Raw genomic sequence first — 23,915 nt, 5'->3', positions numbered from 1 at the left:
CTAACAGCAAAATCAAGTCTGGAAACACGTAGGGTAATGGTGTAACAAAAAAATCGAGAGAGGTTTTGAGTATGCTTTCTTAGCTATGACACTTTCATTTAGCTTACTTTGCTAGGATACCAGAACTAGCACTCTACGAGTGAAATAATTTATTTATTTAGCACCATTGTCAAATTATTACTTTGTATTCCTGAAATTTTAATATAACTGAATGTGGTGAAATGCAGTGAAAATATTGTTGATTTTGATTTAAAAATGGCTAAATTGGAGGAAAGCATTTCTGCTACATTCATCAGCAATACTGCACCATATACTATAGAAGCTTGGACCACTAAATCAGCTGTTTCTGATGGATCTTCTTGGACTCAACAATATCAATCTACTTCCCAGGCATGTGGTTTATTTTATTCTTCAGCTCAACGGAAAACCATGGCAAGTTCTGTTTTACCTTTAGGGTGTTGTCAAAATGATTTCAATGAGACCAATTAAGTGACTAGCCTATGAAAAATGATGATCTATTGTTAAAATAAAATAAAAACAGATAAACAGAAAAATGATGATCTATTGTTGATTGTGTTCAACAGAAACAAACCTGTTCATAGTTTTCTTGTGTTTTTTCTTCGATGTGACTCTTTGCCTGACATGTTGATGTACTATGTATCCCATATTGGATTTCACATAAGGAATGTCCATCCCTGAAGCACAAACCCACGTACATGGTTAAGTGGACCAGACTACATCCGGAAGAAGATTGAAAATTTCAGACGTGAGAATGACAACTACAGGAAGACTATAAGACTTTATATCGATTCTTCTTGTGTAATCACTAGAAATGCCTAGGGCCAACTTTATATGATTTGTTTTTCTAGACAGAGCGCCAAGTGATTGAGTAATTCATCGCTATGGACGTGAATAGCTGACAAGGGCCACCTTGGTCAGAATCGCTCGATAAACCAGTCCTTCCAGAAAGACAAGCAAATCCTGCCAGCAAAATCATATTACAAATAGACAGGACACAAGGCATCCCAGACCACACAAGCAAGTAAATGATCGATATAGAGGTTTGAATGATTGAGCCATACAATATGGGAATACATGCTACATGCTAAACAAGCTAGACGGATCAAAGTAATGATGGTCAATAAAGACGGACAAATCATGGCACGCAAAAGACAAGTGACCGAGTATAATGAACTTTTTATAGTCATGGATTAGTCATGTGTTAAACAAGTTCTGTTCATGGATTAGTTATTATCAAGCATGCTGTTCTTTCTATAGTCATGTGCTATTTTTTCAATTGAACACAATGAAGTTCCTATCGTTTTTCATGGTTTATGCAAAATAGCTGAGCATGGTTGTTTTATTCATACATATTCAGGATTGTTAGAGTCTAGAATTCGTCGGTTTATGTCGTGGAGAGAGCAATAGTGTTGTTCATCTTCTGGTTTTGATATAATTACTAACATATATTGATTTCAAAGATTAGTGGATTAGTGCATGCTAACAAACCCTGTACTGTCAAAGCATTGTTCCAATGTCTCTTAAAATATTTTATTTCATAATAGAGGGTCGTTCTAACAAGTGTGGTAGCATGTTGATCCAATAAAAAACCGGCGAAGACAAGATCAAGTTCCGCCACTTCTACTTTGAAAAGACTGCTACCAAGCTATACCTCAGCCTCAAGGACAAGAATGAATCTAGTTTGGGGTTCAACATGCTGCTCGCAAATCCTAATACAATATTTGAGTCTCACCATGTTGCTTCCATTATAAAATGTGGCTTTGTGATGGCAGTATTGCCAACATTGACCTCATCGAGTCCACCAAGATTAATAAGCCTGGGATCAAGGATGCAGGTCCCTATCACATTCAGGCACATATATCCTCATATGCAGTAATATATTCAATGGTAGATCCACCTGGTATACCATCAAGGTTAAGATCAACATGAATAACTCCATTTGGGAAAACAATAAAAGGGAAGGGATCCACTCGCCTCAAGAAGAACGACGACCACAATGAGGTATATATGCTCATACCTGTTTATTATTACATTTACATTTGTTGTTTATGTATAATTACCGTAAAACTATTTGGACCAATTTAGTTTTGTTTTGACAGGATGAATGATAGCAAGACTAGCTTAGGACCAGTCATTTATTTACATAGCTTTTTTGTTACAGAAGCACAAATAGCTAAGAATTACAGCCCTTGTACTGTGGACAAAGGTACTACAGAAAAATAGCATAGAACCAAAGAAAGATTAGAATTAACTCACTCTTAATGCAACTATTTTCATGAAAAACAATACTATCATTGAACCGAAGGATCCAGGTGCGGGTGTCGTTCCGAGATATATCCAGTAGCCCCACAGTCGAAGAAGCTGAAGCGGGCGGTGCTGTGACGGTGCATAACAACACTCTAGGGCTAATAACTTAAGGTTCAGTGCGAGGGAAACAATTGTGTAGAATGCCCTATCGTTTGATGTGATATATGCCTAAGAGATTAGGAGTCCTTGATTGTAATGTGCCAATTCTTAAAGAAAGCAAGGAGTGAAGTAGAAGCTTCACCATTTGAGCACCAAGGACGTATCATTGACTACAATGTTCATCAGGTTGCTTAGAAGAGATATGAGCAAAAGTATTATCATTTGTAAATATTCTTTTCAAGTGAGATGAGCAGCAGTACCAAGATAGATAACAATGTTAAAGTATCTTCAGATTTTTTTTTCATTTTTTTGATAGAGTTGGATTTATTTGGATATGATTTTCCATGGTGGGGAGAGATGGCGACGGCGTGGGGTGAGTAGGTTGGGGGAATGAGATATGAGTGTGAGCAATGTGTTGTGGGGTGAGAGAGTGAATCGCCTTTTTTAGATAAGAAGAAAAGGAGTTGTTGATTGCTTTTTTAAGGGAAAAGCCACTATTTGCTTTGAAAGAAATGTCACACATTTTTTATAGTGAATAATATCACGTATCCTAATAAGTCATTTCTATGGAATAATTACCAACAAGTGATTCAAAGGTGAGCCATTATCGAAATTGGATGTGACCCACTCTAATAGAAGGCACAATGCCACTCACTTCGACTAAAAATGTCACATGCTGTTATCTAGCAGCTGACCGATGAATATATCTTTACTTTTTCGGGTCAGAGTTTAAAATTGATGGCTTCGGATGATGCTTTGATGGATTGGATTGCGATCTCGTCGAGTTCTACACAATTAGAAGAGGTGCATACAAATAATTGTTATTTTTGTATATATTTTGCACATGATAACACAAAAGGTATATTTCTACATATATGTTATTATTGTAGGGGATGAGAGAGATAAAGATGTATTATGTCGACGTTTAAAAACATCGACAAGGGTCCCTAAGCGATGTCATTGAAAGGCGCAAAAATATCATCAAGTTTTATACACCAACATGAAAAAAAAATTAAAGGCCCATGGCAACGCACGGGCATTATACTAGTACAAAGTAGAGGCACACCCACAACACTACACACAACTCTCAAATTATCACCCATCGTATATTAGAAAAACCACCTACTGTTCTCTATTTCGTCAATCTCAAAGACGGCACACTGCTCTCCGTTTTACATAATGTCTATCCATCACAACCATTCAAGTTTCATTATTCACCCATATGTATGTGAAAGAAGATTTAAAAGGTCAACCAATGTGTGCTAAATAGTTTTCCTCTTTTGTAGATGACATGGACAACTCGACAAAAAGATGTTATAATTCACCACTGATGTCTTCTTATACATGTTTGTAATAAAGATAGTATTTTCTTAGCGTTTGCGCATCATCTACATTGAGGAAAGAACTACATGTTCAAGCCCTTTCAAACTTCATATTAAAGTAGTACTCGTGTTGTTATATGTTCTTATTATGCTTTCTCTTAGCAAAGCAGGGGAAAAATAGTCGAAAGATGAAAATTTCGAATTGAAGACCCTAACCGCCACCCTCTAGAGCCTACCCACAAACGTTGATGGGGTGATGGCGATCCCCGTTATACGTGGGGTCTACTATTGCGATGGTTCGATGGGATTCGGTCCTCTGTATTGATCTTTACATGTATATTGGTGGTTGGATTTCTCGATGTACAGTGCCGACGAGAGCTGTGATGACACAAATATGAGGAGTTTGATTGCGGCTCTTGACTAAATTTTTGAGACATAGAGTCTTGGACAAATGGGTCGATGAACTTCTCTACTCTTTTTTATCTCCATTCAGCATGAGTGGTGATTTATGAAAAAACAATAACCTTGTTTTTATATATACAAATCAATAAAAGCTAAGTCATGTTGTTAATGATAATCGGAGCTGTCAACTGAGGAGGCGAGGAGCACGAGTGGCCACACGATCTTAGAGCTCTGACGGCTCAGATTTCACAAATCATCATCTCCCCCACAAGACTGAGAGCATTACTAGTAGAACCCTCAAACCCTCAAATCCTTAAAACACTTTTAAGGGTTGAGAAGTGCCACTTTTTAACACTTTTAAGGGTTGAAAAACAGGGGCAAATACTAGAACCCTTAAACCCAACCCGTAAACTGCTTTAAGGGTTGGATTTGAGGGTTCTAGTCTTTGCCTCAACCCAAACCTTTAAATCTATCATTTGACATCTCACAATTTATGACAACAAGAACACAATCAACTTCCAAACAAACTACCAAATGACAATCATTGATGCATGGTTTAATAGTTTACATCACAAAATCATCATCTTCCTCCTCTCATCGGCACCATCACCAAAAGTTGCACCTCCGCGCCATCTCCTAGACCACAAGCGGGCTCCATCAAGCATCTCCATCGGCACCGGTGGAGTCGTACACACCGCCATCACCACAACTACTCATCGGAGTGTCACCTCGAAAAGTAGAGGACGCAACACGGAACATCCTCTTCCTCTCCGTGATGTCTTCCTTGTAGTCCTTCCACCATTGCAATTGGTCTTGATCCATGTCCTTCTTGGACATCATCATGTGCTCTTTCTCTTTCACCATGAGTTCTTTCCATACCTTTGCCTCTTTGAGCTTGATCATCCTCTCCTCCAACTCGGCCTTGCGCTTTGCTTCTTCACGTTTTGCTTCAACTTGTGCAAGCTTGACCTCTTTCTTCTTCTCGGTGATAAGAAGCTTCATCTCCAATGTCTTCGTTGTCAATTCCTCTCTTGCCTTCATCATGTGGTCCATCTTCTCGCCTCTTCTTCCATCTTCACCCTTAGCTTGCCCTTCTTGTTTCCCTCGGGCTTGCCCACGTTCCTCTCCTCCTCATCTTCACTATCGTCCATCCTTAGCATTGCCGACTTCTTAGGTGCGGTCTCTTGATCCCTCAACTTCCACTTGTCAAAGGTTTGAAGAATTGACCAAACATGCTTAAATGGGAATGGCTTGCCCTTGGAAGCGGCCATATCCTTGTACCTCAAGCCGGCAATTGTCTCCTATCAACCACACATAAATCACATAAGAACCCACCAATAGCATAGTGCACACACATAATCAAAATAGTGAAGAAATATGTACTCACATAGTCACTCTCCACGGTTCCACTAGGTGGTGCATCCCTCACTTGGTCCATGGCCGCACTCCAACGAGAACAAGCGGGCTTGATCAACTCCCACCGGCCTTGAAGCGACCGGAAAGTGCGATGGATGAACCCACTATTCTTCGGCTTGATCCTACAATAGACGTCCTCGATCCTTTGCCAATACAGTTTACCGGTTTGATCGGTGCCGGTGGTAGCATCCATTCCCACAGCTGCCCAAGCACGAACCAAGAGGACATCTTCCGCCTCGGTGTAGTTTGTCGACCGAGCGTGTGGGCGGGAAGCGGCGGTGAATGACTCCACCCCTATCTCGGCCACCTCCTCCTCGTCATCCCCTTCATCCTCCTCATCTTCCTCCTTTTCCTCCAAGTCGCCACCAACCTAAAAGGGTCTAGAGGCGGAGCTCCGAGGTCCACCTCCGCGTTTTGGAGGAGGTCCATGAACGAGGATGGGGTTGCCATTTCCTCGAACACCTCGTGCGTGGCGGGAGGAGGTTCGACGACGGTGGCGGGCGGGGCCGCGGCCGCGGCGGCGGGCTTCTTCCGCGGCTTCTTCACGGACGGGGATGAGCCGACAACCTTGGCCGAAGCCCCTCGAGGCCCACGGCCGACCGCCTTCGGCCGGCTCTTCTTGGGGGCGGGCGCAGCGGCCGTGGCGGGGGCGGGCGCCGGGGCGGGGACGGGAGCCGGGGCGGGAGCCTGGGAGGCGGGAGGAGGCGCGGCGAGGCCCGCCCGCCGCCGCTTCGCCCCGACGTGGGTCGCCGCCACCACGTCGGCGACGGTCGGGCGGGCAGGGGCAGGAGCGGGGGCGGGCGAGGTGGCCGGGGTGGGGACGGGGGCCGGGGCGGGCGCGGCGGCCGTGGCGGGGCGAGGCGGGGGCGGGGAGGCGGCCGGGGCAGGCGCGGCGGCGGCGGGGCCCTCCATGGCCGGAGAAGAAGGCCGGGGAGGAGGAGCAGTTGGCTCCCGCGCAAGCGAGGAGCGAGCGAGCAAGTGCGGGTTGGGGGGGGGGCGATTTTCCTCTCAACCCCTACTTCTACGGATTACAAACTGGTTTGAGGGTTGGACCTCTAATTTTTTTTACAGGTTTGAGGGTTTAAAGGTTCTAGTCTACGGCATTTTTTTCGCAAAAACTATAAAAAAACAGTTATTTTTAGAGGTTTGAGGGTTTGAGGGCTCTACTAGTAACTCTGAGACGCCGCGGTGCTCTCGCTGCGGAAGTACGACCGAGAAGCTTCCAGAACCCCCAAACCCACATAAACCCTCTCCCCGTCCCTCGAACCCAGAGGCGCCACACAAGTTCGATTCTCGCCAAACCCCACCTCTCTCACACACACAAACACGCGGCCATGTACCGGGCGGCGGCGGCGGCCATTTCGCGGTCCTCCTCCTCGGCGCTGCGGCGGCAGCTCGCCCGCGGCGGCTTCGGCGGCGGGGGCGGGGAGCAGCGGCAGTGGGTGCGCGGGTATGCGGCGAAGGAGGTCACCTTCGGCGTCGGCGCGCGCGCCGCCATGCTGCGGGGCGTCAACGACCTCGCGGACGCCGTCAAGGTCACCATGGGCCCCAAGGTTCGTCCGTTCCCCCCTCTCGCTCCCGATCAGCGCGGATTGGCCGGCGCGATGCGGCAGTCGGCGCGGATCTGGCGGGAAAACGCCTGGCCAGCTCGTAGGGTTTGATTTGTCGGCTGAGTTGGGTTGCTTGCTTGTGTCGCAGGGGCGCAATGTGGTTATCGAGAGATCGAACAGATCCCCTAAGGTCACCAAGGACGGGGTCACCGTTGCCAAGAGCATAGAGTTCGAGGACAGCGCCAAGAATGTCGGGGCGAGCCTGGTGAAGCAGGTCGCGGATGCCACTAACAAGGCAGCAGGAGATGGTAAGCACCGAGGGCTCTTGGAAATTCCTGAACTTGATAATCATCTCATCTACTTAGCTGTTTTGTTGAGCAAAGCATCCCCTTTTCTCTTTTATTTACATGCTAATAATTTCATGCCAGTGAGTGTGGTGTTAATTCTGATGTCTTACCTTCTCTATCATGTGTAGTTAATCCCTTTGTTAGCAAGTAGTAGCAGATTGTTGTGCTGCCCCAGGACTAGGAAGTTTTGATGCTAGTTCAGTGTATTTAACTGTTGTTGCTCGCTGCAATGTGATGTTCAGTCATTCGTGCCTGCAGTATTCCCACGACAGATGAATAGCAATAGCTCGTGCTTTGTATTATTTTTGTGCCTCACCTGTGTGGTGTGCCTCCAGGCTCTACCTTCAGATCCAGTGCACTAGTTCTGATCACTATGATCTCTACATGATTTGACCTACTTCTAGTTTAGGCCTAGTCGCCTAGATTACATTGTGATTTGATACTTGCCATATTTTATTCCTCATGCAGATGGAGTAACTAACAATTTCCCATATTTTGCGATCTGCACTAGTTCTCACAATTTGATTTCTACTGATGGATCAACTAATTTTAACCTAGGCATTCTTGAAGAAATCATTTAGTTTTCAGACATGCAATCACGCTGTACCGTTCTTTAGGAAAACGTGGGATTCGTTTCCAAACATTGTTACTCGTTGTTTTGCCATAAGTGAGATGAGAAATACTCCCTCCGTCCGGAAATACTTGTCCTCGAAATGGATAAAATGGATGTGTCTATAACAAAAATAAGTCTAGATACAACCATTTCGAGGACAAGTATTTCCGGACGGAGGGAGTAGCTGGCATTTAATCTGAAGCAACATGCTATAAAGAGTAGGAACTTCTCATGTGTGTGGTCTCTGTGAAATGCCTTGTCCTTTCATCAAGATCTGAGGGTAGGGAACTACTTGCCTATTTATGTGAATGGAGCATCGCATGGCATTTACTTTGTTTCTGATCGTGTGGGTCAACAGGTACCACTTGCGCAACTGTGCTTACACAGGCAATTCTCACGGAAGGCTGCAAGGCTGTGGCAGCAGGGGTCAATGTTATGGATTTGCGGAAAGGCATAAACAAGGCTATAAGCGCCGTCACTGCTCACCTCAAAAGTAAAGCATGGATGATTGATTCCCCAGATGAAATAAACCAGGTAAGATACTCTCATTTGCTGCGGTGGCCTGTTATGTGTGCTTATGTATCTTTGATGTAGTTATTATTTGTATCTGCCATGGGTAATCAAAAATCATCATTATGATTCATTACTAGACACTACTCCCTCTGTAAACTAATATAAGAGTGTTTAGATCACTATTTTAGTATTCTAAACACTCTTATATTAGTTTACGGAGGGAGTACATAGTAACTTAACATTCATTGTTTGTACTTTAATTGGAAACCTGGCCTAGACATACCCACCTCATTTTTGTCTTGTAAACCAGGTAGCTACAATTTCTGCAAATGGCGAAAAGGAAATTGGAGATCTGATATCAAAAGCTATGGGAATAGTTGGAAAGGATGGCGTCATTACTATTGCTGTGAGTGCTACCAGCTGTTTTTGCTACTATATTGGGTTTATCTGGTATTCTGCTACTAATTCTTACAAATGGGCAGGATGGCAAAACATTGGATAATGAGCTTGAAGCAGTCCAGGGAATGAAGTTGACTAGAGGCTACATATCCCCTTACTTTGTAACTGATCAGAAGACTCAGAAATGTGTGAGTTTTTATTTCCTTTTCTTCTTTTCTATACTGACAAATTCAGCATGTTTACTGTCTGTAAGGGATTTCTTCAAATCCTCCTTTTGTTTTAACTTTTCCATGGCAATATGCATGTAGGTGGGAACTTATCAGTAGTACTCCCTCCGTCCCAAATTACTTGTCTTAGATTTGTCTAGATACGGATGTATTTAGTGTTAGATACATCCGTATGTAGACAAATCTAAGACAAGTAATTAGGGACGGAGGTTGTACTTGGGAAGTCAATGGCTGTAGTTTGTTTCCTCTTTGTTTACAGTTGCTTCAATGTATTCTTAAATAGACTACTACACTTCCTACTTTTGAGGATGACACATGCTGCTTGTGTTTTCTCTTGTAAACTTGAATTACAATTGTTTGGTATCTGTCTGCAGAGATTATTGTAGGCATGTCACATACTTCCTCTAGTACAAAGTTGTACTAAAGTTAAGATACTTATTTTGGGACGGAGGGAGTATTTGATAAGAGCAGATAGAAAATAAAGATGAGAGGGATACCATGCATATCAATAGACAATGAAGATTTTATATGAATGATCTGAACTGAATCCATGTTTCTGATTTATCCTTTTTTCATGTGCAGGAGTTGAAAGATCCTCTGATTCTTATTCATGACAAGAAAATCTCAAACATGAATTCACTTCTTCCAGCAGTGCAAATTTCTATTCAGGTAACTCCATTAAGTTCAGTGCTTGCTTTTGTTTATCCCATGATGGAAATTTGGTGGCAACTGATAAATCATGATTGATCTATGTAGAACCGCAGACCTCTTCTCATTTTTGCTGAGGATGTAGATGGAGAAGCTCTATCAATGCTTGTACTGAACAAGCATCGTGCTGGACTAAAGGTATTATGAATCATTTCTTTAGTTCTTACTTCTGTCATCCTTCCGTACTCTTATAAGCTGGTTGGCAATGTGCACTCTTGGCATTGAAGTAAGCCTTTTCAGTTTGTTTTTCCTTTTGTCTGTGGTGTCTATTTCCTTCACTAGGCTCAAGCTACTCTGGATTGTTGTCCCAGAGAAGCTTATTTAAGCAAAATTCCGAACTAATTTTGAGGCCTTGGCTGTAGATATGTGCCGTCAAAGCTCCTGGATTTGGTGAAAACAGAAGGGCCAATCTGGATGATATGGCTGTTTTAACAGGAGGGCAGGTTAGTTGTTAACAGAACAATCAAGTTGGTTAACATGACTGACATTACTATGAATGAATTTGACTTGATATTTCATTTTAATGTCAAGGTTATTAGCGAGGACCAAGGTCTTGATCTTGATAAAGTCGAACTACAAATGCTCGGCACAGCTAAGAAGGTTTGTCAACTTCCATAAATTGTTACACTTGAGAGCAATATAGTAACATTATTTGAAGAAAAAGAACCATACAGTGACATTTTCTTCACAGGTTACTGTATCTCTTGATGACACTATCATTCTAGATGGTGGAGGTGAAAGGCAACAGATAGAAGAGAGGTGTCAACAGGTACTCTAAGAATCATCACATTTGACTCTTTGTCTCAAGTTAAGCTATCTGGATACTGGTTCAGGTAATTCTTTCAGTATAAGTCACAATTTTTGTCATGTGGATGCCCTTCACAGCTTAGAGAATCACTTGAGAACAGCACCTCCATGTTCGACAAAGAAAAGGCTCAAGAGCGTTTATCAAAATTATCTGGAGGCGTTGCTATTCTCAAGGTTTGTTAGTTTCTAAGTATGGTGTAAGGTCCCTTGTTTTGTGTGCTCGTCACAGCATACACATTTATTTTGCAGATTGGTGGAGCTAGTGAAGCTGAAGTTGGTGAGAAAAAAGACAGGGTAACAGATGCTCTAAATGCTGCAAGGGCTGCTGTGGAGGAGGGTATTGTTCCAGGTAATCACATTTTTCTTGAGCAGCTTGTACAATATTTCTCCACTATTTCTTATTACTTTGTTTCCGCAACCTGATTTTATGTTGTATGTGTTCCCAATTAACGTCATGCCTAACAGGTGGTGGAGTTGCACTTTTATATGCCACCAAGGAGATCGACAATATTAGCACATCGCATGAGGATGAAAAGATTGGAGTTCAGATTATCAAGAATGCTTTGAAGGTTACTTCTTGTGCTGATTATGATGCTCTTCTGCACTTCACGCACTTGGTTATTCCATATCCGGACGTACATGAATTATTCCGTAATTTCTGCAGGCCCCTCTGATGACCATAGCTGCAAATGCCGGCATCGATGGTGCCATAGTTATTGGGAAGCTACTGGAACAAGATAATCTTAGTCTGGGCTATGATGCAGCAAAAGGTCTGCGCAAATTAACTGTATTTCAGCTGTCGATTCTTAGTTGCAGTAAAAATGGCAATCCTAATATTTCTCCAACAGAATAATAATCTCTAGAGGTTCAGTAGCTGATTCTTGCGTTTTGCCTAATGCAGGGGAGTATGTTGACATGATCAAGGCTGGTATCATCGACCCCGTGAAGGTGATCCGAACTGCACTTCAAGATGCAGCAAGGTACAGCTCAAGTTCTCTAACCATGTACCTTTGCACGACCGACAGAAACAATCAAACTTGTCTGACAATCTGTGTTTCTGGTACAGCGTTTCTCTGCTGATGACAACCACAGAGGCCGCAGTCGCTGAGCTTCCGTCGACAAAAGCCAGAATTGCCAGTCGCATGCCGGACATGAGCGGAATGGGTTTCTGAGGTCGAGTGCGGCATGCCGTCTCATTTACCTGTTTTTTTGGTTAAAGACATGACAAACTTTAACTACCCCGGCGTATACATGAATAGGAACTCCCCTCCCTATCAAGTGAGAGGTGCAAAGCTGGCACCTATTTTGGTTTCTGAAAAACTCGTGGTTCAGTGCTGATGTAGCCTTAACTAGATTTAGAACCCTTTCATTTTGGGTCAAAACTCAGATAGATTCTGACAAGACAAGCATTTGGGGCTTTGAATGTTTACTGGGCAACGCCTGGTGTTATTGAAGTGCTTCTCTGATCAGTGCAATTTGCCTGTGCCCTCCTTGTGTTTTCAACTTTTCATGGTGGTGTGCTCGTGGCTGCTCCGGTGCTGCATACATGAAAAGTATATACTCCCTCCATTTCAGTTACTTCACGTATTAGGTCTCGTGACATTGCCTATCGTTGGCTGCACACTACAAATTTCTGGTGTTGATCACCATCTCAACCTTGTCCAACCTTGCCCAGTGAGCGTTGGGAACTTTTGATGTATTCCAGAACATGATAACTGTTAAGCTGGCAATGACTAGAACCTTTGTTTTTGAATTTGAACTAAACCCACGACGAGTAAATCGGAACGGAGGGAGTAGATGATGCAAAATGGGTGCCTCCCAGCCCTATCTATTTCGCCTGGAAGATCATCAAATCGATAAAATGCAAACAATCTGCTCCGCGATAGAAGTATCAATTTATTTGTGCAAACAAGCATACATAAAAAGACCATTATGATTCCACGGCACTGCCCAATCACCAGAATGTAAATTACAAGAAATGCAGCAATGCCATAGCTACACAGCAAACAGTGAGTTACTTATGAGAGGCCTCCGATCAAGAAAAAGGAGAAGAGCAAACTACTCCCATGACCCCTTCGAACTCGAAGGAGCTCTATGCCGGCTTAGCTTCCTCGGGCGTCTGGATGAAGCGGGGAACCTCTCCGTTCACCACCCTCCATGGCCCCCAGTAGAACATGGGCGGCATGATCGGCACCGCCTCGCCCGGGTGATCCTCCCAGTACTTCTCCTGCTCCAAAAATACAACAGCAACACACAATCAGGTGAAACCCAGAGGCGATTTAAGCACACAGAACTAAGCCTCTCCAATGCAGTATCATAATTGCGATCTTCCGATTTTCAAATGAGTTCCTAAATCTGAAGCCACATATCACCGTAGGAGATCAGAGGAATCTGGCAAGTGAAGAATGCAAATGATGCCATGGCTGGAGCTGGACAATTTTATGATGCGAGCACGGGCTGTGCTATCCTGAGCAAGGAGGCATTTCGTCGAGCATCTACCGCGCGAGCGAGCGCGCAGACAGGAAGGGGGAGCGACGTCCGAGGAGGCCCCGGCGTCGGTCCGAGAGTGAATGGCCTGACCTTGTAGAGCTGCTCGGTGACGGCGGCGGCGACGACGGCGGTGTAGAAGGCGGCGACGTAGGTGCCGACGAGCGGCGCGAAGGAGCGCGGCGGGCGGTAGGGCTCCACCATGTCCCACAGCACCGTCTTCTCCCACTTGTGGAACTGCCGGTCCGCGTACCACCTCCACAGCCGGCTCGCCATCTCCCCTTCTTCCCTCCGGCAGCTCGCTGCAGCCTCCCCGGCGACCGGCGGCGACGCTGGCGTGGGTTCGGTCCGAGATCAGGTTCGCTCCTCTGGCCTCTGGGCCTGGACGCTTTCCTGCCCGGCTGGCTATTTGAGCCCGCCCGGTCCGGCCCGGTCCGGCCCATATGTACCACGGCGCTCCCAGAATACAAAGACCGGGGGGGACGGAAAGGAAGAAAAAAAAAACTCAAAATAGCCCGCGGCCTCCTCTCCCCCTCTCCCCGCCCCGCCCCCGCCGCCTTCGCGCGCCGCCTGCCTGCCGCCGGCGAGATGGGGGTCAAGGTGAGTGCGCCATGAGTACCCTGTGGATTTGTTCGGCGGAGTATCTGGGGACGCCTTTCCCCGTCACATTCGAATGGAGAGGCGATTCATTTTGTGCGTGGCTGTAGGGTTTGACGAAGCTACTGGCGGACAACGCGCCCAAGTCGATGAGGGAGCAGAAGTTCGAGAGCTACTTCGGCCGCCGCATCGCCGTCGACGCCAGCATGTGCATCTACCAGTTCCTCGTATAGCCCCCATTCTCCCCCCTGACCCACACGGCCTCTCCTCCATTTACTGTTTGTTTCTCGTATCGTGCTTGCACGCCAGTAATCTGGGCCAGAGTTTTGTGCTGAAGAGTCCATCTCTATACGCGGCTGGTCGCTGGCTCCACGCACATTCGGCGATCCGGCACAGAAGATCTGCTTTCTTAGGTTGGGTTTAGGGTTCTGTAGACCCTCGTGTGGTGACAGTTTTCTGGTACTGGTCGCCTAGTGCTGGAATATTTTCCCATTTTATACTCTTAGAAGAAGATTGTTGCAGTAGGCTACTGCCAAATTTGCGCCCACCCCTTGGGCATATAAGTTAGTGTCTTCTTAGTTTGCCTGAGTTGATTAACAATGAGCTGATTGCCTCTAGCATAGGATGTTTTCTCTTATTTACAACATAAAGGAAGGAACAATTTAAAGTTGCACTGATGAACTGTCTTCTGTGTGGATGTTAACAAGCAGTTGTGAGATAATAGCAAACAATTTTTTTACCCACCGCGATGAAAGGTGGGATATGTTTCTTATGCTTTCCCTTGTACAGATTGTAGTTGGAAGGACAGGGATGGAAACCCTTACAAACGAAGCCGGTGATATCACCAGGTTCAGATCTCTCTCTCTCTCTCCAACCATACTTAGTATTATTTGAAGTACTGCACAGAATTTATAGTCCTAGTATGTATGTTCATGCGGCTCTTTCTTTTTCTTGAACAGTCATTTGCAAGGCATGTTCAGCCGGACAATAAGGTTGCTCGAGGCAGGAATTAAACCAGTGTAAATCCAAATTCTTTCATTTCTCAATATCAGAAGTCTTCCATATAATTACAGCTGAAAATATAAGTCTATTTTTAACGGGGTCACAACATTGCTCATGCAGATATGTTTTTGATGGCAAGCCTCCTGAAATGAAGAAGGACGAGCTTTTAAAAAGGTTATTTATCCGTTGGTTGTTTCCTAGCACACTTTATATGTTTGCCTACACTACTTTTTAGGTTATACAATGCTAACCTGGAATACTTGTCAGACACGCAAAGAGGAATGAAGCAACAGAAGAGCTGACGAAGGCAGTAGAGGTTTGCTGACGTTGCTTTGATCAGTTTTTTATCCACGTTCTTCTATGCTCTCTTTTTTGACCCCTATGGGGAATGCATTTTGTTGTTCTAGGCAGGAGATACGGATGCAATTGAAAAATTCAGCAAGAGAACTGTAAAGGTGAGAAATTATTATTTTCAGTTGTTTGTGATAAAGAGTCTTGAAAATTTTCATCAGTCGTAATCTCCTTAATGTAAGACGATTTGCATTGTGTTAGGAGCCAACTGGTTCTTTCACTGATCAATTATCAACTGAATTTTTGTATATTTTTATTTGCATAAAGTGATGTTATGTAAGAGTATATGCGATGAATTAGTTTTCAGAGTAAGGTCTAGCTTTACATCTTTCCATGTCCTTTATGAGCAGGTCACGAAGCAGCACAATGATGATTGTAAGCGTCTACTAAGACTGATGGGTGTTCCTGTTGTGGAGGTAAATTCAGTTTTGCTCACTGCCATACATATTTTACAGGGTACACATTACCATATATAATCATGTTTTTATATGGAATCGGTAAATTCGCTTTCTATCAGCATATAATTTATGATTTATAGTGTGTTCGTGATGCTGTAATTTCACTTAAAGTTCCCTCTCCTGTACCACCAATAGGCTCCTTGTGAAGCAGAATCACAATGTGCTGCCCTTTGCAAGAATGACAAGGTAATATTAACATAGTGGACGTCCACTACCTTCTTGTTTTCACCCTCTGCTTCCATTTTTATTTAGTACAGTTTATTTTGTAGGTGTATGCTGTTGCATCCGAAGATATGGACTCACTTACTTTTGGAGCTACACGGTTTGTTCGTCATTTGATGGATCCAAGTTCCAGGAAAATACCTGTTATGGAATTTGAAGTTGCGAAAGTATGAAATATTTTGTTGAGCTTAAATTTCATCCTTATCTTGTATACACTTAACCAAATTTCATACTGCAGATTCTTGAGGAGCTTGAATTCACTATGGACCAATTCATTGACTTGTGCATCCTCTGTGGATGTGACTACTGTGATAGCATTAAAGGTATCATTGCTTACTCTTTTGCTTTCATTTTGTTGCCCACATTTATCAAATTATGTAGCTAGTAGAGAAGTTTTCTAACTGTATGGGATCTTGTCCACTAGGCATTGGTGGTCTTACAGCTCTGAAGCTCATTCGTCAGCACGGGTCCATTGAGGGCATTCTGGAAAATATTAATAAAGACAAGTTAGTCCTTATCCATTTTGAAGGTTTTTCTATTGACTTAGTACTCAGCTGAATCCAACATGTCAGTTGTGTAGCAGTGGCCCAAGATTTATCTACTTTGAAGTCATGCACCTCTTGGCCAGTGAAATTCTGGTTTGTGTTGGTTTCTTTGTTAATTTCTTTGCATGTGTCCATTGTCTACTGTAGATATCAAATTCCTGAGGACTGGCCTTATCAAGAGGCTCGGCGCATGTTCAAGGAACCCGATGTAACACTGGATATTCCCGAGCTCAAATGGACTGCACCTGATGAGGAGGTATGTCTGCTGTCCTTGTTACTTGCCTCCTGAACAGGAAGTGAACAACTGAAAATACCCATTACTTCTAATCTTTCCCCAGGGCCTCGTGAACTTTCTGGTGAAAGAAAATGGTTTCAATCAAGATCGTGTGACAAAGGCATGCATTTTTCTTGTCTCTCTCTGTTCCAGTTATTTAAACATTTTTATCAACCATATATGTCATGGGTTTCATGTTAGGCCATAGAGAAGATTAAATCAGCGAAGAATAAATCATCCCAAGGAAGGTGAGCATTGTATTATATATTCACATACACGGTTCTTAAGAATTAATACATGTGTGCATAGTCGCTTTCTTAGCACTTGAACTTGATCATACTGTAATAATTGTTGACTTGATGTAATCAGGCTCGAGTCATTTTTCAAGCCAACTGTTAGCACATCAGTGCCATTGAAGCGGAAGGTACATACATCCACCAAAATGCCTCTTCATGTTATAGTGCTTATATATGTACTTTTTGGCCTTGTCCAGAAACATCATTTTCTAGCATCATATATATGCAGCCCAATAAATATATTTTAGAACTGTGCATGCAATTCAAACTTTGGTCTACTGTGTCTCTGATATTCGTACCACTATTTGGGTAGTGCTAGACATCACCAATTCACCACCAGGCTGCCTGCCCTAGTTTGAACCGTACATGATTCCATTGTGCAGCGCGCCTGATATCAACATCACCACAAGAGAGATGCACATTTCCCAACAGTATTTTCAAATGAATAATCAATCCCCGTAGATACAAATAGCAGACCCTATATTTTGAAAACTAGTGCTATAGTAATTCCAGACGATTCCCCCCGGGACACCTATATATTGTGTTTATTGTTGAATCGTGCACTAACAATGCATTTGCCCTGCTGGGGCAGTGCTACTATATCTTTTTTTGCATGACAACATTTCAGCACATGAATTTCTGTATGGTATGAATCGCAGGAAACTGCAGAGAAACCAGCCAGTGCAGCCGCTAGCAAGAAGACGAAGTCAACCCGCGGAAGGAAGAAATAAGTTGAATGCGCGAACTAAAAGCTGCAGTCGCGTGCTCAGCTAGATCAGTCTCCTCCTGTTGTGTAACTCAAATCTTTGTTCGGTGCTCTCTCGTCGTCTCATGTTCAAAGATTAGGTAAATTAGCGACTTGAGAAGGGAAAAACAAAACTCTGTCTCATGTTTGTTCATCTGCTGATAGTTGTAGGATCGTACTTTCCTGTTATGGAGAATTCATTGTTGCAATTTTAGGGTGGATTGCTTTGGTTGATTGCATGCAATTTTAGTTAAGACGGAGAAAGTTTGGACTAATACCAACCATCTAGGCTGCACGCCACAAAATGGTACTTCCTCCGGTCCAAATTAATTGACACTTTTAGTACAACATTGTAATAAAATTGTATTAAAGCAGCGTCAATTAATATGGATTGGAGGGAGTACTAGAATTTCTCCTGCAACGGCAGTCCACTCCAGTGACGTGAACAAAATTGTGAAACATCCAGATGAAGTCCTAGTACTGTACATAAGCAAAATCACACCATTTACAATTGGAAAACAAGTGCAAAAAGAACATCTATGGGAAAAGAACGACATGCATACAACCCAATTGAATCTTAGCGCATTGCAGCTGGCCTATATGAGCATTTGATCTCACAAGTTCCTGGAGAATTAGACACCGGGGAAGAAGATTTTGATCTACTGCACTCTAGGCTTCTAGCCAAATCTAATAGACGACACTTCTACCAAGGTTATAGCACTTCCGTCCCATGCTGCAAAACTTCCCACGGGACCAACAACGAAAAAAGTTCTAAGCATTTGCATCTGTTGGCTGTGTACTATCTCCCGCCCACACTGTCCAGAGTCCGGGCTATTTGTCCCAGCCATCTTGCCGCCTGCCAAACTCCCATTTCTGTGGCAGAGGGCCGTATATGGAGGAGAACTTGGCCAGGCACTTGGTCCTGACGTCGTAGTGCTTCTGGGTGTCGCGGCTGATGGCGACCGAGGAGAGTTTGGAGGTGTCGATGGCCCACGCCGGGTGCACGTACTCCACCGTCCTCCACCCGGCACCGGAGCTCGCGTTCGCGTACATGAAGTTCATCAGCAGGTCCTCGCAGTTGAAGTTCTTGTGCACGTAGTCCCTCCCTTCCCTGGCCTCCTCGCTCCAGTACCTCTTGAAAGCAAACTCACTGTCCATGAAGGCAGCGCCTGTGAGGATCAGGTTGTAGCCCTTCTTGCCCCTGGCGTACCGCTCGTTCCTGTACTGCGGAGGGTCACCGTCGATCATCCGCGGGTAGAAGCCGACCATCCGCTCGGGGTGCTCCCTCCACACCTTGAACCCTTTCTCTACGTCGCTGCAGGTCATCATGATGTCGTCGTCCAGCTCGAGGACGGCCCGGGTCTTTATCAGAGGGTCGACCCTGAACCTGTTGTTGAGAGAGTTGAGCTCCTCCACTCGTATCCTGACAGGCACCGTGGAGTCGAAGGCATCGCTGCCTGGAGGGTTGCCTTTGTTCCAGACAACAACTATCTCCCTGACCGACTCGCATCTGGAGTAGTGTTCGACGAACATTTTCAAGTTCCAGAGCCGAGCTTCATATGTCATGGTGACCAACGTGAACTGAGAGCGCTGACCTTGATGTGTGTATGCCTCTTCCGTGCCATTACCACCAAGTAGGAAGTGCACAGCAATGCAGACGTTCATGGTCCCTAATAGAGCAATCACGCAGAAGAACAGCTTGTTGGACCATGTTTTCTCATTGAGCCTTGCTTTGGTGGCTGTGATGTATCTGCCAAGGCTGGTAGAATATCTGCGGACTTTCTGGTTGAAGCGGTAGACAGGCAAGATACGGGACAATTCATTTCTCCTTGCCGGGGCAGCCCAGAAACTCGGAGGGATGTAGCAATTGATTGCACCTTTCACAAAACCCACAGAAGTGACCAGAACAATGGCTAGCAAGAGACCCAGGTAACCAGAGATGGACCTTCGCGTTGAATCGCCTGAAGGAACACGGTCACCATCCATTACAGCTATCCATCTACCAGAGTCAAGTTGCTGCGCGTCCAAGTGATGATACCTCATACCATTCCAGGCATTTCTCCCCTTCTTTGGCTCTTCAATCCCAAGTTCTATTGGCACCTCTTTGTATTCTTCCTTGCTTAGCTTTTCAACTTTGTACAACTTAATCTTCCGCCCATAGGTTCCACTGCAATCCTGACCTGGACGATACAACGACCCTTCAAACATGAAGAGCCTTCCACCATTTCGAGCTCCCAAACTTTTGTCAGCTTTGTAAATAGGGTTCTGCCTGTGCTCTTTCCAAGGACCAAGAGGAGAGCTACTGTACCAAATCTCAAGCTCTGCATTCTTCTCAGTTCCATACCGTGTAAAATCCGAGGCAAAGAGCCACCAGTTATCCTCATATTGGACTAATGAGGCGTCAATAAGTGGTTTGTTGATGAGCACCTTCTCCAATGTCCACTCAAGCGGAAATTTAGTAGCACGATAAAGTCGAAGCTCCTTCTTTTTGTTCCCCTCTGGCATCATATAAATCTGAAAAAAGAGGAAGTTAGTGCCTTGACATCTCCAGAAATAGCCACTTAGTTCTCAAGTAACAGATACAGAGTGAAAAATATACCTCATTCTCATATTTGAACACAAAAGGGTAGGACAGGTGCCATGCCTCATCTAGAGCAATACCAAGAAACTCCCATGTTGCACCTTGATCGAAGCTTCTTGCAACACCAATATCACCATGCATTGAGGTAGTTGTTTTTGTTTCAAAGAAAAGAAACAGTGTGTCGCCCTGAGAGACGAATAAAAAGTAATATCAGGTTGAGAATTCTAGAAAATATCAATGGAAAACATATTATGGTAAGTAGAAAAGAATGCAGAAGGTAAATCGCATGAAGTTCTTTCTCAACTCAAGAATGCTTCTATGAACATAAGTCCAAACATATAATCCATGAAGATGGCATTTCTAGGTTGACAAATAATATTAAGAAACATGATTTCTTGTATGAAGTGTAACATAAATATCATCCAAAACAGATAAATGCACAAATAAATATCCTCAAATGTGTATCGGGCCTTATAAAAACGATTTATTGGGCAAATCCACTCATGTTGTCATGCAGTGTACAAGTACGCTAACGACATGCTTTTGTTTGGTACTTTGGTACATGCAAGTTTGGAACCATCAATCAAATCAGCAGCATTTCAGAAGCTACATTTCCTTAAAATTACATTTCAGAATCGCACAAAAGAATTTCATGCAAGCATGTTCCAGTGGTAGTTAGTCTGTTTTACAATCAAATTACATAGGATTAATATAATATAGGTGAAGTGTTCAGTTATGCCATGGAGACATGTTTCAGTGTAAACAAGGTTGCAGTCCTCCCCAGGTAAAGTTATCAAGTCAAATTGTTGATGATGCACTGGCAATTCAGTACGCAGCAGGCTTGGTAGTTTATTTTGCATCCCCGACTAGAACAGTTGATACAATGTCTTTCACATACTAATAACACACCGTCAGAACACCATATCCAGCTACCCAACTAGACATCGCACTCCCAAATCATGTCCCAAGCATCCGAGAGTCAAACCGCAAGCCTTCCCAATCCTCACTCACTTGCAGAGGAGCTGAATCCAGAAACACCGCAACCGGCACCAAAATCCACCCAGTCAAGCTGAATTTCGCAGCTCAAGGATTTGTTGCAGCCCTGACGCCGTAAATTTCGCAAGATGTCCGTACATGTACAAGGCAGTAGAGCGCAATTCCACGGAGTTGACGGACCGTACCTGCAGGTAGAGGAAGGGGTCGGCGACGAAGTTGCTGGGGTATCCGGCGTCGGTGGCGGAGGCGCAGGTGAGCACCGGGTTGGCCACCGGCCACGCGGAGCCGTTGGCGCTGCTCTTCCCTTCCTGCGCGAACCAAATCAAAACAGCAGTGAGCACCCCAGCGCCTCCCCGAAAGTCAAAACCCACACCACACACAGCCTTGAAGCTCGAGGCTCCTCACCAGCTCGATGGGGCGGAGGTGGAAGGGGCTGCTGCCGTAGAAGACCCCGATGGCCCAGGAGCCCTCGCCGTCGGGCCGGCACCCGAGGGCCCCGGGCTCGGGCAGGCGGAACGAGGCGACGACCACCCAGAAGTAGGCGCCCCCGACGAGCGCGGCGGCCGCGGCCGCGGCGAGCAGGAAGGAGAGCGCGGGCGAGGACCGCGCCGCGGCGGCGAGCCCCCGCATGCCCGTGCCGGCCGGCCTCATCGCTCGGCGCCCCGCCATGCCCCACCAGCCGGCATCGACCGCCGCCCGATCCCGCCGCTCGCCCGCTGGATCCTCCTCCTGCCGCTGGCGGAATTAGAGCGGCGCAAGTGGGCTCGGCTAATTAATTAATCAACCAATCAATAAAGCGCGGGCGGAATGGAAACGAATGGGGCGCAGGCGAGGCCGGGGGAGGAGCGAGCGAGTATTTAGTGGGTGATTAGCTAGCGAGAGGGAAGGATTGTGCCGGCGCGGCGGCTGGGCTGCTGCTTCGCTGGCTGCCGTGTGGGGGAAGGTGGTGGTGCTGGTGAGGTCTGCGTGTGGGCGTTTTGCGGGGTGGACGGACCCGAGGGCGAGGGCGAGGGCGAGGGCGAGGGGTTTGGATTCCAGCCGGGGCGGCGGCGACGGCATGTTTGACCCGAAGCGGCACGGACACATTCCCCCTCGTCTCGGATTTTTCGGGGATTTGTACTACTATTTTTCAAAGAGATCTCTTTTTCAAACCTTCTCGAAGCAGACATTTCAAAACCTTCGTGGAAGTAGAATTCTCTGGTTTTTTTTTTTGTAATATAAATGCAGTAGTTTTCCTAACTGAAAAACAGAAATGGAAGGGCTATGAGCGTGCATGAAAAATCGTGTGCGGTAGCGAATGGTTAGAGCATCTCCGGTCGTTGAGCCCTCCCAGGAGGCATTTTTTCCGCCGCTTGGGGGCTGCCGGCGGAATTTTTTGGCTTGGGGATGAAAAAAGTTCCAGCCGTGTCCACCCCCAAGCGAGGAAGGAGACAGCGAGCCCACGCCCGCCCCATGCCACGGGCGGCCCGGCCTCGCCCCGAGCTCCATGGACGCCGAGCTCGAGCAGCATGAGGCCACGGCAATAGACGCCCCCGACGAGAAGTCGCGGCGCCGCACTCGGCCATCTTCTACCCGAGCCACAGCAGCTGGGCGGGCGGCGAGCTTCTCGGCCGCGGGGTCGCCGAACGCGTTGCCTTCCAGCAGTGCTTCCATGCCGCACCTCGTCGCGCCCCTGCCTCGCGTGCGCACACCCGCCTGCCCGTAGCGCCTCCGCTGGCCCAGCGCTGTAGCTGCTCGCGCCCGCGTACCGTTGACCGCGCTAGCGCCTTGTGCCGTGGCTGCGCCCTGCAGCGGCCCACGCGTGCCCCTGCCACGGCTTGACCGCGGCCGCCCTCCGCTGCTACCGCCCCGCGCGTGCACACACACACCGGCCGCCGGTGGCAACTGCTGCTGCCCCCGCCCGTTATGGCCGTCGTTGCTGCCTGGTCGCGGCCAGTGCATGCACCCAGCCGCCGCCTCTCGCACGCGGTTCAGCTGCTTGTTGCCGCCGCCGCTGTTGCTGCTTGTGCCGCTGCCGCTGCCGAGGCGAGGCGGAGATGGCAGGGCGGCGAGCTCGGTCAGAGGGAGGAGCAGGAGATGCGGCGGGAGGAGAGAGAGGAGAGATTCCTTTTTGCATGCACGGGTGGAGCTAGCAGAAAAAGGAGGAGAGAGGCTGACCGGTAGGGTTTGGCCATGCAAAAAATAACGTCGGCGGCCTCAAGTGCCCCCCGATGGACTGGATTTGGCCTCAGGTCGCCGGGGCTATTTTTGTTTAAATCCGACGCAAAACAATGTCTTGCAGGTGTGGATGGGGTCTTTTTTTAGCGCCGGTGCTAAAAAAAGTGGGGGAGGGGGGAGGGCGTCTTGAGGACGCGAGTGGAGATGCTCGTGGTCGTACTCGACGCTGAGCTCCAACTTTCGGGAGGAGAGGAATACGGCCATGTCACGGGTATCCGGTGAAGAACTAGACGGATTTGTGATGTTGGAGGTTGTGGCTATCATTTTCAAAGCTTTAGATCACAGCGACAAACTGAGTGCCCGTAACTTTTGCTGGCCACCCACAGCTTTGGATTACAGCAAGTCCGGCCATGGTCATTTCCGCAGCAAAATCCCTTTGCGCAGAAGTTGCCGTGTGTTCCTTAAGAAATTGC

General features: G+C 46.1%; 4 protein-coding genes across 4 annotated transcripts; 2 read left to right on the top strand and 2 right to left on the bottom strand.

The window, feature by feature from the left end:
- Positions 1-6,821: 6,821 nt before the first annotated feature.
- Positions 6,822-12,206, top strand: LOC123142717 (chaperonin CPN60-like 2, mitochondrial). Its single transcript, XM_044561496.1, has 16 exons — positions 6,822-7,120; positions 7,266-7,425; positions 8,436-8,611; positions 8,901-8,996; positions 9,073-9,177; positions 9,799-9,885; positions 9,973-10,062; positions 10,287-10,367; positions 10,456-10,524; positions 10,616-10,693; positions 10,810-10,905; positions 10,981-11,080; positions 11,197-11,300; positions 11,396-11,501; positions 11,633-11,711; positions 11,798-12,206. Exons 1-16 carry the CDS (start codon positions 6,902-6,904, stop codon positions 11,901-11,903), a joined length of 1,752 nt encoding a protein of 583 aa, XP_044417431.1. The 5' UTR covers positions 6,822-6,901; the 3' UTR covers positions 11,904-12,206.
- A 382-nt stretch (positions 12,207-12,588) lies between these two features.
- LOC123142737 (uncharacterized protein At4g29660) lies at positions 12,589-13,632 on the bottom strand. The gene is made up of 2 exons (XM_044561510.1): positions 13,312-13,632; positions 12,589-12,958 (listed from the first exon to the last, which is right to left on the bottom strand). The coding sequence occupies exons 1-2, from the start codon at positions 13,492-13,494 to the stop codon at positions 12,824-12,826; spliced, it is 318 nt and encodes a 105-aa protein (XP_044417445.1). The 5' UTR covers positions 13,495-13,632; the 3' UTR covers positions 12,589-12,823.
- Positions 13,633-13,672: 40 nt separating this feature from the next.
- LOC123142727 (flap endonuclease 1-A) lies at positions 13,673-17,942 on the top strand. The gene is made up of 17 exons (XM_044561503.1): positions 13,673-13,818; positions 13,926-14,042; positions 14,605-14,663; positions 14,775-14,834; positions 14,938-14,991; positions 15,085-15,133; positions 15,225-15,272; positions 15,519-15,584; positions 15,762-15,812; positions 15,896-16,015; positions 16,087-16,171; positions 16,273-16,354; positions 16,541-16,649; positions 16,732-16,788; positions 16,869-16,915; positions 17,037-17,091; positions 17,623-17,942. Exons 1-17 carry the CDS (start codon positions 13,807-13,809, stop codon positions 17,692-17,694), a joined length of 1,143 nt encoding a protein of 380 aa, XP_044417438.1. The 5' UTR covers positions 13,673-13,806; the 3' UTR covers positions 17,695-17,942.
- Positions 17,943-18,145: 203 nt separating this feature from the next.
- On the bottom strand, positions 18,146-22,297 carry LOC123142706 (glucosamine inositolphosphorylceramide transferase 1). Its single transcript, XM_044561493.1, has 4 exons — positions 21,691-22,297; positions 21,471-21,593; positions 20,308-20,475; positions 18,146-20,222 (listed from the first exon to the last, which is right to left on the bottom strand). Exons 1-4 carry the CDS (start codon positions 21,952-21,954, stop codon positions 18,540-18,542), a joined length of 2,238 nt encoding a protein of 745 aa, XP_044417428.1. The 5' UTR covers positions 21,955-22,297; the 3' UTR covers positions 18,146-18,539.
- Between the last annotated feature and the right edge of the window lie 1,618 nt (positions 22,298-23,915).

This window comes from Triticum aestivum, chromosome 1B (genome assembly GCF_018294505.1).
Source record: "Triticum aestivum cultivar Chinese Spring chromosome 1B, IWGSC CS RefSeq v2.1, whole genome shotgun sequence".
In the NCBI taxonomy this organism is placed as follows: domain Eukaryota; kingdom Viridiplantae; phylum Streptophyta; class Magnoliopsida; order Poales; family Poaceae; genus Triticum; species Triticum aestivum.
Note: the sequence above shows the minus strand (reverse complement) of the source record. Positions and strands in the feature narration are given on the sequence as shown.

What these genes read in the sequence shown, in the direction of transcription:
- LOC123142727 (XM_044561503.1), top strand. An exon ending in CCCTTTGCAAGAATGACAAG is followed by an intron (nt 15,813 to 15,895) that starts GTAATATTAACA and finishes TTTATTTTGTAG; the next exon opens with GTGTATGCTGTTGCATCCGA. An exon ending in ATCAAGATCGTGTGACAAAG is followed by an intron (nt 16,789 to 16,868) that starts GCATGCATTTTT and finishes GTTTCATGTTAG; the next exon opens with GCCATAGAGAAGATTAAATC.
- LOC123142717 (XM_044561496.1), top strand. Translation starts at nt 6,902, where the DNA reads ATGTACCGGGCGGCGGCGGCGGCCATTTCGCGGTCCTCCTCCTCGGCG. An exon ending in TAGAAGAGAGGTGTCAACAG is followed by an intron (nt 10,694 to 10,809) that starts GTACTCTAAGAA and finishes TGCCCTTCACAG; the next exon opens with CTTAGAGAATCACTTGAGAA. An exon ending in GGAGGAGGGTATTGTTCCAG is followed by an intron (nt 11,081 to 11,196) that starts GTAATCACATTT and finishes CATGCCTAACAG; the next exon opens with GTGGTGGAGTTGCACTTTTA.
- LOC123142737 (XM_044561510.1), bottom strand. Translation starts at nt 13,494, where the DNA reads ATGGCGAGCCGGCTGTGGAGGTGGTACGCGGACCGGCAGTTCCACAAG. An exon ending in TCACCGAGCAGCTCTACAAG is followed by an intron (nt 12,959 to 13,311) that starts GTCAGGCCATTC and finishes TTTTTGGAGCAG; the next exon opens with GAGAAGTACTGGGAGGATCA.
- LOC123142706 (XM_044561493.1), bottom strand. Translation starts at nt 21,954, where the DNA reads ATGGCGGGGCGCCGAGCGATGAGGCCGGCCGGCACGGGCATGCGGGGG. An exon ending in ACCTCCGCCCCATCGAGCTG is followed by an intron (nt 21,594 to 21,690) that starts GTGAGGAGCCTC and finishes TGGTTCGCGCAG; the next exon opens with GAAGGGAAGAGCAGCGCCAA. An exon ending in TGTTCAAATATGAGAATGAG is followed by an intron (nt 20,223 to 20,307) that starts GTATATTTTTCA and finishes CTCTTTTTTCAG; the next exon opens with ATTTATATGATGCCAGAGGG.